Genomic DNA, 14,142 nt, shown 5'->3' on the forward strand with positions numbered 1-14,142 from the left:
AAGAAGGTGTACAAAGGAAACAGTCGTAAGATACATTGAACAACATTGGATAATACCAAGGATACTGGTCAGGAAGCATTATTTTCCTAAAGCAAAAATAATGGACAAAGGCAAGGTCAATAGTCATAATATACATGGTGTGAAATATAAAACTTGATATAGTTCTTGCATTGACAATGGACATCAAAAGGAGCAGTATCATTTCTAGTAATACATTGGTGTACCGGAAACATTCCTGAGTGGAACATATATGGTTTCTTAACTTTAAGGAACTATGGCACCGGAAGATTTGGAGTTTTGGTCACATCTTGGTCTAGGACTTTAAAATAGCCACCATGAATTAACAGTATATAACCATTGAACGGCTGGGTTAACATCTTATGAAATTTCTTGGTGGTAAAAATATTTAAACAAAGTTCATAAGGTAGGTGGAGGAAGGTGTCAGTGAAGCGATTTCTGATACAGAATTTTGGCCATTCTAGAGAAAGACTTGGAAAGAAGTAATCAATGACCCTAAGATTATGAATATAAGAAAGGGCATTGATGGTCCAGGAAGAAGGGCATAGGGAAAGAGTAATAATAGGAATGGTAACAGTCAGTACCGATGGTGATTTCCATGACTAGACAGTTTCGAATAGACTTTCGTTGTTTACATATGAGGATGATAATGACAAGACAGAGAACTGATGTGAAACATGATATTCCGTTAAATCGGGTAGAACCATAGTGTCTAGTTTTGACGTTGTAGTTACGAGTTGTTTGTAATCAAAATAAGGAGGTTGTAAGAAATGGATTGGTTTGGCGTTAGTAACAAAAGCTAGAGTAGTAGATATAGAACGTAATGTTATGAACAGCCAAATAACGAGAATGACAGATAGAGATGACATGACAGTGCTGCCGACGGCAATCGGAACATTCATGTCGGGCCAAGAACTAGGGATGCTGATCTCCCCATCGAGTAAAGGTTCTGCGAGGGTTTGAAAGACAGTTTCATCTTTCTTGGCCCTGTCAGCCATTCTTTTGAGACTCAGGTGATTCTGATTGTCTTGTGTCAAGATGTAAGAGTTATGAGAGTTCAGACGAAAATGTAGGAATATTAGTGATGGAGATGGCCCGTTTAAAGGTTGTGTCGCCAGCATTGGTGGAAAGGGAATTTTCATCAAAGAAATGTTGAAGAAGAGAGTAGGAGGGTGAAGTTTTGTTACGTAGTGGAAGTCATAGAGCTGTTTGACTTGTGCTCTGTTGTTTTGGAAAAGAGCGAGTTCAAAGTATGGGACAATGAATTGGACGTCTGAATGGGCAATGAAGAATGTTACATCCTTTACAGGTAGAAATCTGAGTGTCTGAAAGACATAATATTGGCTATCGTCACTGACAGAATGAAGGAACAGAAAATAATTGGCTCGAATGGAATGATATCTCGTTGACCGGAACAGGAAGAGAGATAATTCTATAAAGATGCAACGGTTTGCCAAAGAAAGAAAGCGGAGATTTGATAGAGACATACATACGGTCCTCTACACGTGTATATATAAACTGACCTTGAGAGAAGTAGAAGGAGGAGGACGTTTAGCTGGAAGAAGGTTCGAGAGATGACGAATAGTTTGGTGGAGAGTTTCTTCAGAAATTAGGAGAGGGGACAATCGATTGTTAACCAAACTGAGAACACCTAATTTTAGTTCTTCTAGTTGATGGTCAATAGCAGATGCCTTCTCTATTTGGTCCATAAGAAGTGCTGACAATGCAACAAAAGATGACTTTAAGGAATGGATATCTTTGTTAAGAGTAATTGTTGCAAAATGGATAGCATTATGGTTTGTTTTGATTGCTTTCATGGCATTATGGAAGCGAGAGTCAGGTAAAGACATATAAGAAGGCAGATGTTTGGCATGTTGTTGTAAACTATTTGATACTAAATTTTCATGACTGACAAGTGCATTGATATGCTTAGCAAGAATGTTTACGTCATTTGTGGTGGCTGTTCCAAACAACGTTTTGGAAAAGCTTCGAACAAATTAAACAATCCACACTTTGACCTTGCACGGGCATGTCGTTTAGAAGATGGTATCACACTAAACAATAACTTCCTGGTGGCGTCAAGTTTCGCCAGACGCTTAGTTTGACAGCATTCTGTCGTATCAATGAATAAGATGCGTTTCCAGTATGACATCCCTGCATAAGCGGAAGTGACGGAGAGCGAGTGATGTTAATCTGGTTAGTATGAACCTAATGTTCTGTTGAAAAATGCACTGGAAAATGTGGTTGGAAGACCACTCCATAATTCAGTCAATGCATGGGCTTGGGCGATGACACCATTGTTATGTAGAGTAGAAACCCTATGAAAAGTTGACCCAGGCACATACCTATGAGAAAAATATCAATGAAGTAGAAGCAAACGTGAGGGTATGAAAAGGTAAAACAATGATGTGATCAGGATCATTAACCACCTTGGCTGTTGGCACCTTGGCATTCTCACTCCGATTGAAAGTCATTCTCAAATATGTATGCTACGGCAACACGGTTTAATAGTTACTGGAAATAGCGACGTTTAGACCTACGTTTACGCCTTCTGCCAGCTTGATTTTTCCTAATATGGAAATTTTGTTTCAAACCCTGACCAAGATTTTCTGCGGGTTCCCAAGTTGGGGTTTTGTAGTTGCGCCATTTGATACGATAGTGGCGTTTACCACCTATCAGTCTGCATTTCAGAACTTTCTGAACAGGATAAATTTGACCTGGTGTCTGTTGTGATGAAGACGATGATGTGTTTGGCACAGGTGATGGTGGATGTTGATGAGACGTGGTTGATTTCGAAGTGGGCGCTTTGTGTGATGACTGCACATGTTGTGAATGATAAGTTGACAGAGGGATCAATTGATCCTGTGATGCTCGAGGTCCTTGTGTAGAGGACCTGTTGACATCAGAGCCTCTGGGGTCCTGTGCATTATCCCTCGTCCTTATTGTGGGAGGAGCACGGCCTGGCTCAGGTGTCGTTGTTGAGTTTTGATTTGTGTCTGACAGGCTTGAGACGTTTCACATTTCTGCCCGAATTAGGGAATCTGATAATGGTTGCTGAGTGCCGTCATTACGTCTTAAAATGATTGGTTGGAGCCTGTTAGCATGTACCATCGATTTATGTTCCATGTTATCAGAACATCGATGACGCTTGTAGGTGTGATTAAGTCCAATTGCCGAGATATAGAATGGACCTTTCCATGGTTGGGCAAGTGTATACGAAAAACCTTTAGCCAGAGCGGCACTGAGCAGATACACTTGTTGGCCTAGTGAAATGTTAGGCTCTTGTGACTTTGGGTGTTGGTATGCCTTGTTTCTTTCTTGACTTTTCTCCATGTTCTCTCGAGCAATGGCTTTGAACGAAACTACTAAAAACAGATACGCATAGGTAGTATTTTCCATGTAACTTTTCGAATTTGAATCATTGGTGTCTATGTAATCAGTATGTCTATGATGAACGTTGTCTGCAAACATTTCCGAGTTTGAATCCATTGTCATTGAGCACAACTGGCCAAAACGCACCAAAATCTGTTTTCCTCAATATACGCAATAAATTGTGAACAGGGAGAAATTCATGCGATTTATTTGGCTTCGACGTTTACGGAACAGGATCACCACAGCATACTGCACAACATCGGTAGTGCCAGGACTCAGAGCATTTTCTGATCAGACTGAGGAACTGCTTACGTGAGGCTGTATTCGTTCCAGAAGACCTTTGCGAGGAGGCTGTCCTTCCACGTGAACAACGGCAACAATGCAGTCAGTGGTGTCGCCAACATCTCCCATGGCCATTACAAAGGTGGAGAACTGTTTTTTCAGTGATGAGTCACGTTACATGCTGCGACGTCCAGACGGAAGAGCACGTGTATATCGACATCGTAACGAACGCTACACTGCAAATTGTGTACAGAAAGTGGACAGATTTGGGATGGATGCGTCATGGTTTGGGCTGAAATCTCAAAAAGTGGCAGGACAGATCTCATTCAGGTACAGGGCAATTTGACAGCTCGACATTTTTTGTGATGAAGTCATCAGGTCTCACGTCCTTCCCTTTCATGAAACGCCAGAACGTCATTTTTCAGCATGAAAACGCTGGACCGTATACAGCAAGAGTAACCTGCGATTCCTTTCCTCAGAACAACGTTCAGGTTCTTGACTGGCCCTCACGATCACCGGATCTTAACCCTAATTGAACATTTGTGTGATTGTTGTGTGCGACAGCGTGACCCTCAGTGACAGACGTTACCTGCTCTGTTTGTGGCCTTCATTCCCAGGCATTTCGTCCAGAATCTGGTCCAGTCTGTGGGACGCCGATATCAAGCAACCGTTGATGGTAATGGTGGCCACACAAGATACTGACTGTTCTGCGACCTTGAGCATGGGACACTTGTCATTTGTGACATACAGTTTCTCGCATCATTAGACCGTTAATGTTCATTCGGGTTTTCTTCGTGACTGCCTTGTATTACTGAACCTTTAGTGTATAAATTGATAAAAAAAAAAAAAAAGAAACGCATAGCTGAAAATTGTTGAATAGTATATTTTACAACTATCTTTTCAAAAATGGTGTTACAGTGTTTTATTCTTTAGAAGGAAAATAAGAATAAAAATAGTATGAAAGATCACTAAAAATATTGAAAGTTGGTAGTAGTGTTCTAAAGTTTGTGGTTTTATGCATATGTCTGTCAATCATAATGACATTTGGTCAGGTTTGTCAACTATTTCAGATGCATTTTATTCATCTGAAACATTTCCCTTGCATTTATGGTTTAGAAAATTGCTGGATCAAGAGTATTGTATCAATTTGGATTATTGTTTATCACCTGACCCTAATTCATAGCTCCTGGTTGGCTGATTTAAAAAATTTCCATAACTGCCATGCATCAATCTGGGTACTCCTGTAACAATACTAGTACTTCAGTCTAGCAAAGCACAGCAACAAGGAACAAGGTCCTGGTATACAGTTAACCAGGCATTGTGGCATTGTGTAATCATAACATCAAACAGGTCAGTTTAAATACTTTAATTTCAAGTGTCTTTTTATAACTTCATTAAATTAATTGCATTTTCAATGTTGTTTTGTAATTTGTTACATATGATAATGTTGTAAACCAGACAAAGTTGCAGGGGTTAAAAAACCCCATTGCCCGACGCCGAGGACGAGACAGTGTTCATATCGGGCAATCAAATAATGGTATCTTACTTGTCTGTGGCCTTCTAGATCATTTCCACTTATGGTTTCAAACTGCAAATAAACTTGGATTTCATTCCATATCTGCTCATAATATAGCTATTACATTTTGGAATAAAATAGTAATTTAGAGCTATCGGTCTTTGAAATTTATCACTCTTCGATGAATAGTCCAGTAAACATTCACATCAAACATTGTGTCATAAAATCAGGGCAAGTGGAAAATTAGTCAGGACAAGTTACTTTCTTGAAGTCTCTTGCTCTGTGGCAAGTCGCCTTTAAAAACAATTTGAACCCCTGAGTTGATAACTTATGTTAAAGTCCAAAGTTCATGTTGTATTGTATCATAGCTCTTGTGTAAAATCAAATGATATTGTTCCATTTTTCACAACCATGATTCCCAATTGTCTGTCTGTCTGTATGCATGCATGTATTGTGCAATGATTTTATTGTTTGTTATATGAATGGAGAGCAGAAAAATTGATGAAAGTGTTTTCATATTGCTGGATGATTTGTATCTACATCCACTGTGTTCAGGTGTTCCTGTGTATATGCATGCAATGGTTTTCTTTGCACTGTGTGAATGGAGTGACGGTGAATGATTTTGCACGTGGCAGATCACATGTGAACATGTTCATGCTCATCATGGTCATATATTAGGCTCTATTCCACAAATGGGTAAGATGTATTCTCATTTGTCCATATATGTCTGTTTTTTCATGTACATCTTTCTAGGGAGGGTTATCAAACAGTTATGTGGTTGTATATGCGTATGTCATTATAAATGTGAACTTTATTGCCTGTCAAAGTATACTAAGCATCAAAAGAAACGTCAGTAGATATTCCAAATTTGACAGGCACTTTATTCAATTCATTACAGAATGTGATGCAATAAGTGTATGGAAAAACGGTTTTGTTTACAGTTTCTACACACATTGATGAATAACTAACCAGCATTTCATTGGAATACATAAACGTTTAATGTCCAAACAGAGTCCTGACTCCAGTACCTCGTGTGACCATCACAGGAGGCAATGACCGCAGCACAACGTCGAGGCATGGAGTGCACAAGTCGATTGATGAATGCCATGGGCACCTGGTTCCACACTCTTAGGAAGGCTTGACGCAGTAAATCAGCTGTGTTTGGTCTTGGGACGACATCATTCAACAGCCTTTGAATTTCGTCCCAAAGGTGTTCAGTTGGATTTAAATCGGGACTTAGGGCTGGCCACTGCATTACATTGACACCATTCTGCTGTGAGAAGTCCCGTGTAGCCCTTGCAGTGTGGGCTCTGGCATTATCGTGCTGAAACACATTGTTACGGTGACGAGCAAAATGTGGTATAACATGGGGTCTGAGGGCTTGGTCAATGTAACTCGCTGCTGTGATGACGCCTCCTCTTCCAGGACCAAGATTCTGGAATACCACAGGACCAACTCTCTGGTTTAGGCCAATTCCCCCCCAAACCATGATGCTGGCACCTCCCCATGCGTCCCTTTCCATCACACACTCGTTTGCGTAACGCTGGCCGCGACGTCGCCAAATTCTTGTTCTGCCATCTGCCGTAGAAATGCAGTACCGACTCTCATCTGTAAAGAGAACAGTTCTCCACTGTCTGTGTCTCCAGTTTTGACGGTACTGGGCAAACTGTAGACGTTCACGGCGATGACGTGGCGTGAGGATTGGTCCACGGTAAGGTCTGCGGCACTGAAGGTTACTGCAGCTAAGACGTCAGCGTACAGTGGAAGTGCTGAGCGGTCGCCCATATGTCCCAATTGTCTGACGTGCCGTCTCAGAGGCCTGTTGGAAAGGAGTCTGTACGTGGCGTCACACAATGTGGCGATCTTGACGTCTCGTGGTGACCCTTGGTCTGCCGGTGCGGGGACAGTCGTCTGTGGTGTTGGTGGTCCGGAAGCGTTCCTGAAGCCTGTAGATGGTCCGAACATTAACATGGAAGTGGTTAGCAACGGCTTGGGCAGTGTGACCAGCTTCTATGGCTTGGTTCCTCTGAGCTGACGTAAGACGTGGCATCCTGCTGACGTTTTGACGTTAATGTTTCAACCAAGTTTGGGGGTGCATTTTATAGGGCTGGATCAAGAGAAAAGCACGTGCAGCATTTGATGCATGCACTGCATGCAGAACACCGTACCCTCTTCATGTTCATGCTGCGTTTTGGTGGACCTTTCCTGGGTTCGAATTTGTGTTTGGAGACAAATGATTTTTGTCACGTACAGCTTGATTTTCTGACCAAAAAATACAATCACAACATTTGCTAAGTTTTCAGTTTTATGGTCGCAGTAAGGAAACTACCAACCTGACGTTTCTTTTGATGCTTAGTATATGTGTACATATTGTTTAAGTTTAACAGTTTTGGGGGCAAATTTTGGTACTGGATAATGAAATATCTCCCTATATGGTTTCATGTGATTATTTAACTTGCTCAGTTACGATTTGGAGATAAACATCATGTGTTGGGGAATTTCCAGGTGTTATTCAGTATTTGAAGCATGGGAATGTATTTGGAACCAACCGCGTCAGCAGACACTGCAAAGAAAGAAGTAAACCAAAGGGTTCTACTGTCTGCACTCGTTTACATTGGGTATGGATACAGCAGTGAAGTATCATCAGCTGGCCATTTCAGCTGATTCCCATGGTAGCATCTGGGGCTGCTCATTTGTGACGTCATTTTGATTCCCAAATCCCATTTGACTTTGGGTTTACAATGTTATATAACTTACATGTGTAATTGTTGAATTACAGAATTTATTGTGACAAATTACTTGTGACGCCTATACAATACATTATGCAATGTGCAAATCTTATTAAGAATCTTATGTTATTTCAGAGCTGGCAGATATATCTAATGCTGAATAAACCACACCTCACCCCAAAAAGGCGAGTCATGCAATTCATCTCATCTGCATTACTTGCCGTCTGTAACATGACCACTGAATACTATTGATTTCATATGAAATTTTGCTTCAGTTCAAGAATAGCGAAGTCTCTAACCAGTCTGACAACATTCATACATTTCAGCTGAGAATGACTGCAGGATGTATTATCTTCAGCAATACAAGCTGTATACGAACATATGCAGGCAAATTTTATCGTGTAATTAAGGTTTGACCCCAAAATGTGGACTTAACGGCAAATTGCAGGCAAACATGATAAAGTAATAGTTAAATACAAAATAGTTCAACTGATATGTCTGTCACAATCATTACTTACCTCCCTCTTAGTACATTAATTACTGATTTCTCAAAGTTTTAATCTTCTACGGTTGTCCTGTTGCTGACTGCCTCTGCTATGTTGAGGAAACTGTATTTGGTGGTTGGCACCCGGGGCAACGCATGAAGTTTTTAGTATTTTGCTTCTGTCTTCTTTTATTTATTTTCATTCTGTCCTGCAGACATTAGACACAATAAAGACACAGGAGGGCCTGCAGATATATGGAGATCATAGAGTTCCCTAAGAAGACCCTGTCTGATGGTATTCAAACCCACACCCGCTGAGTCAGGCACCTAATCAACACCACACAAAATAAGCCGCCTAGTCCGCTCAACCACTGCAATTTCCACAAAAATGGAATTCAGACAACTGGTAGTCTAGACTGCATACTTTGTGTACCCATCTGATAAGTAAGTGTACATAGGCACGGCTCTCATGTTCAAAAGCTATGATTACACAATGACATTTACAAAGTGGTCAAATGTAACATGTCATATTTGGGATTAAACTTTCTTAGTAAAGTACAAATTCTACTGTGCTGGCAATTAGGTACCTGACTCTCAGGGTGCGGGTTCAAAGCTCGGATGCGACTCAACCAAGAAAATACTAGAATTTGTCATATTTGAAACTACACTTTCTTAGTAAAGTACAAATGCTAGTAGTTTCTGTGTGCTGACGATTAGGTGCCTGACTCTGAGAGAGCAGGTTTGAATACAATCTCCATCACACTTGTCAGTACTGAATACAGTCTCCATCACACTTGTCACCACTGTATACAGTCTCCATCACATTTGTCAGTACTGAATAGTCTCTGTCACACTTGTCACCACTGTATACAATCTTCATCACACTTGTCACCACTGTATACAGTCTCAATCACACTTGTCACCACTGTAGGCAATCTCCATCACACTTGTCACCACTGTATACAGTCTCCGTCACACTTGTCACCACTGTATACAGTCTCCGTCACACTTGTCACCACTGTATGTAGTCTCCATCACACTTGTCACCACTGTATACAGTCTCCATCACACTTGTCACCACTGTATACAGTCTCCGTCACACTTGTCACCACTGTACACAATCTCCATCACACTTGTCACCACTGTATACAATCTCCATCACACTTGTCACCACTGTATACAATCTCCATCACACTTGTCACTGCTGTTCATCGCACTTGTCAGTACTGAATAGTCTCCGTCACACTTGTCACCACTGTATGTAGTCTCCATCACACTTGTCACCACTGTATACAGTCTCCATCACACTTGTCACCACTGTATGTAGTCTCCATCACACTTGTCACCACTGTATACAGTCTCTGTCACACTTGTCACCACTGTATACAATCTCCATCACACTTGTCACTGCTGTTCATCGCACTTGTCACCTATGTATACAATCTCCATCATGCTTGTTACTACAGTATAGTTCGTCACATTGTTGCATAGTAGATCCTTGAAATCCACTAACATAGCATGTCAATCAAAGAAGTCATCAATATCAATGTTGGGGTCCAAAAGATGTTCCTTAAAGGGGGTCAGGTCCATCCCATTAAGTATCAGATTCTCAAAGGTCTCCTCCAGATCCGTTTCACCTATCAAGATAGCTCCTTTCATGCAGCCATCTTGAATAATCACTTTTACATATTCTTCACCTGAAATGAAATCATACCACAAAAATAAAGAGACAAAATCCTCTGTAACTTCAAAGGTTGGTAGAATTTGACATACACTAAAGTTGAATTTAACTGAAATAAACATTTATCAAAGTTATACCATGGACAAAATTTAGTTCTCTGCTGAGGAATATGGAGTTGCTTGTGGGGCAACTCCACATTTCATGTGGACAGTGCTTCCACCCTGTGAATAATGAGTCCCTCTCCTTTTCCAAGAGGTATTCTTCTGTTGTTCTCTGCATCTAGGTGCTGCCTCTGGTAAGAAGACAAATGCTTACCATCTACCGAAGTTTCCTCAAGCTAAATGATTTCATGTCCTTTTTCTCTCATCTTAGTATCTTCCTCTGATACCAAGCTCTCAATGCTATAGCTTCCCTTTCACAGAGTGTCAAAACTTTTGGTTGCTCAGTTTCTTGACACTTCCTAAACCACTCGGGGTTTCATGACAGACTCTGCATCATTGTCAGTGGTTGTATGTGATGAAGTGTTGTTCTTCAGACTTGGTAGCATGAAGTCTAATAATATAAGTTTCATGAAGCAAGTTAGGGAAATAAAGGTTTTTTGTCTCTCAGTTTCTTTCTTGAAACAGGACAAAATCAAGTCCAGGGACACAGATGAACCCACGGCTGTAGGAAGTTTTCTCTACACAGAGATTCACGGCTTTAGACTCTCTATAAAAGACATATGTACGCTAAATGAGAATTTGTGCTCTGGTTTTTGAGGAGAAGAGGATAAAGTACACTCCCTTTTGTATGGGAAGAACAGGATGAATAGAACCAAAGTCAACTAAGTTCAAACATCTGTAGAAGTGACAAACAAGCTATGAGATGCACATCTTTAGAGTCCCAATGAAATACATATAGAAGCTAAATGAATTTTGTTGAGCAGCTTTTGTGGAGCAGTGAATAAACTTCATCCCCTATAACACTACATTCAGAGAGAAATTCAATGAAATTTACATATATAAGTTCAAACAGCCTTCAAATTGGAAAAATATATAAAATACAAAATCAAAATATGAAATTCACACCTTTAGAGTCCAAAGAAAGCCCATGCATAAGATAACTGATCTTTATTCCATTTATGTTCATTCCATACAGTAGTTTTTGAGAAGTGGATAACGCATACCTCCCCGTTGTGCCCTGGTACACTATCATCATAAAGAAATTCTGGAATTGTACCTTTGCTCAAATGTCTCTAAACTCACAAAAAAAACCAAGAAGACACAGTCATCAATATCCCAAGCATTACCTCCAATTTCAGTCGAAGTCAAACTTGTTGCCATGGAAACGCCAAAAATATTTTTTCAGAATTCCATAACTATCAAATGGCACCCGTACACCACTAGACCAATCTATGTGTCAAGTTTGGTGAAGAAATATTGAATGGTTTTAGAGTTCTACTCTGGAAAAGATAAATGTGCACGGACGGACAGACGGACTGGGTGCACTTTAATACCCACCTGCAAAATGCGTTGCGGGGGATAAAAATAAAATGCAAAAAAAAAATATGTGATGCACACCATCAGAGTCCAAAGAAAGCCCATGTATAACTTCACTGAATTCCACAGAGCATTTTTGTGGAGAAGTGGATAGAGTACATTCCCTGTTTCGTATGGACAGACTGACCTATAGACTGACAGATGGACAAACACGGACAGTAACCCTATATGTACCCTTAAGTAAAATCTTTATAGTTGATAGCAAATTTAGAAATTCAACACCCAATTAGATCATTACATATCATTAGTAACTGAGCAAATTAAAGTTGGATACCTTTTGTTGTTAAAACATAACTTCCAAAAGTGTGTTCCAAAAGTTCGCTTGATGGACTATAGTGTTTTGTTTGGATTTTGAAAAGGGGAGCTTCTGGCCACAGATCTCAGTTCCTCTCGGAAACTTTCAGAGCAAACAGCATAATATATCAGGCAGAACTCCCACTGGTTTGGTAGTCAGAGTCGTTTTTCATAACTTGAGTGCCAGCATGGACATCTGCTAAAGTGATGGAGCACATCACTGTTTTGGCTCCAGCCTTGTTCTTTTCTATGATGATCTTGATGATTGGGTCTTGTGGTTAAGGATAGGATCTCCAAACAGCTTCAAAGATTCAGATAATTAGCCAATGATGAACCTTGTAATTAAAGGATCGGGTGTGTCTAGATCAGATGGAGCAGATGGGGGTACTCCAACTCCAACTGATCATCATCACTGATCATTCAGCTGGAGCTCTGGTTCATAGTTTCTTAGCCATCCAGTTTCCTTCTTAATTACTAAAGAGTACTTTACTGTTGACAAGCTAGCCAGCAGGAGACAAATGAATCAGCATTTTGACCCTTAGGGAACATAAGCTTTCCACATGCATAACAATTTTTTGTACACCAGGTGAAGTAATGAATGAATTTATTGCCCGTTTTACCCATATTTAAATATCAGAATGGCCAGAACTTACAAAATGTTACAAATTCTTTCATAAAGTCAAAAAAACACAAGTTTGAATGTGAGCGATAGAAAATAATGTGAGGTTCCCCTCGGCCTGTCCGATAGAGAGATAACTCCTTTAAATAGTGCTTGGAGGAAGAAGAACTACACACAAATTTGTACATTAAATGTAACATTCAAGCTAAACCTGTGGATCCAGAAACAAGTCAATCATTCAAACTAATGGCAGTCAAGTATTGGAGGGACCTATTCATAAGAAAGAATTATATACATTGTAGACAGAATATTTACATAACAAAATGTTCAAGGTATTGTTACCTTCAGTAACTCTGAGAAGCAGCTCATATCCTGGGCCAAGTCCTTGTGCATTGAACTTGCCAAGTAGTACCACCTACAATTCAAAAAACAAAAGGGATCTGAACTTGCGATGCAGTACCACATACAATACCAAAAAAAATGGGATCTCAACTTGCCCCGTTCAATACCAACAACACAAGGGGGTCTGGACCACCTTGCACTGTGGATCTTAGTTACAATCAACATTACAATCACCAACAACTATCCTAATCCACTTGCACAAAGCTGATCCTAGTTCTAATGTATCACAGCATGAATTGAAGACTGCGATCTTAGCTAAGATCAAACTCAACCACAGTGGAGGTACGGATTTCTGAAAGTAGACACCTATCTACAGTTGTCTACAAGAGCACATATTATGCCCAAAGAAAAAGTGGAACTGGTCACTGCACACAACAGATACCTCAATCAATCGAGGCCTTCAGAATTTTCATGAAAAACATCCCCACAAATCTTTGAAGTAAACAATTACCTGGAATATAGCATATTTTTTTCTATTCATTATTTATGAACTAAGAATGTAATATTGTAACCACAGAAATACCTATCCATGTTTTTCAAAATAGTACTGCCTCCAATACAAAAAAAAACACCAAAAGATTTGAACTTGCCAACCAATACTACCTGCAGTACATGGGGATCTGAACTGGCAAAGCAGTACCACTTACAACACAAGGGGACCTGAACTTGCCATGCAGAACCATCTGCAGTACACAGGGATTTGAACTTGCCAAGCAGTACCACCTACAACACAAGGGGATCTGAACTTGCCAGAAGAACCACCTGCAATACGTAGGGATTAGAACTTGGCAATTACTACCACCTACGTGCAGCATGCAGCTGACGGTACTGAAAACATGTTCGATGAACGGATCTTTCTCAAGATCTTCCCACAGGTAATGTCGACGTTCCCACAAAATGGGAAGGATGGAGTAAATCTGCATCGGGACCAAACCTATGGTTTTCGTCACTCGATGCTGAGTCTGATTCTGTATCTCACGTACAGCTTGTCAATGTCTTCGATGGACACTTTGTGAATTTTATCGGGTGTGTGACCGCTGCTGCATAAGCAGTGCTTGGTTTTGCCACTGGCAACTCTTGCTTGGTGTCGACTTAGCATTACCTTGTCATTTGTGCACTCAATCTCATAGTAATCATGTAACAAATGATTTTTAAGTCTAATAATATAAATTCCGATGCATGCAAAATACAGCGAGATGAAAGTGAA

General features: G+C 40.3%; 1 protein-coding gene across 1 annotated transcript in view; it reads right to left on the reverse strand.

The window, feature by feature from the left end:
* Window positions 1–7,950: 7,950 nt before the first annotated feature.
* LOC137287024 (pyridine nucleotide-disulfide oxidoreductase domain-containing protein 1-like) overlaps window positions 7,951–14,142 on the reverse strand; it is a 43,239-nt gene continuing 37,047 nt past the window's right edge. Inside the window, exons 13-14 of the mRNA XM_067819121.1 lie at window positions 12,876–12,948; window positions 7,951–10,098 (exon numbers count right to left, since the gene is read on the reverse strand). Of these exons, the coding sequence (XP_067675222.1) occupies window positions 9,923–10,098; window positions 12,876–12,948 (249 nt within the window). The 3' untranslated portion in view covers window positions 7,951–9,922. The remainder of the gene's footprint in view (window positions 10,099–12,875; window positions 12,949–14,142) is intronic.

The sequence above is a fragment of the Haliotis asinina genome, chromosome 6, assembly GCF_037392515.1.
Source record: "Haliotis asinina isolate JCU_RB_2024 chromosome 6, JCU_Hal_asi_v2, whole genome shotgun sequence".
NCBI lineage: Eukaryota > Metazoa > Mollusca > Gastropoda > Lepetellida > Haliotidae > Haliotis > Haliotis asinina.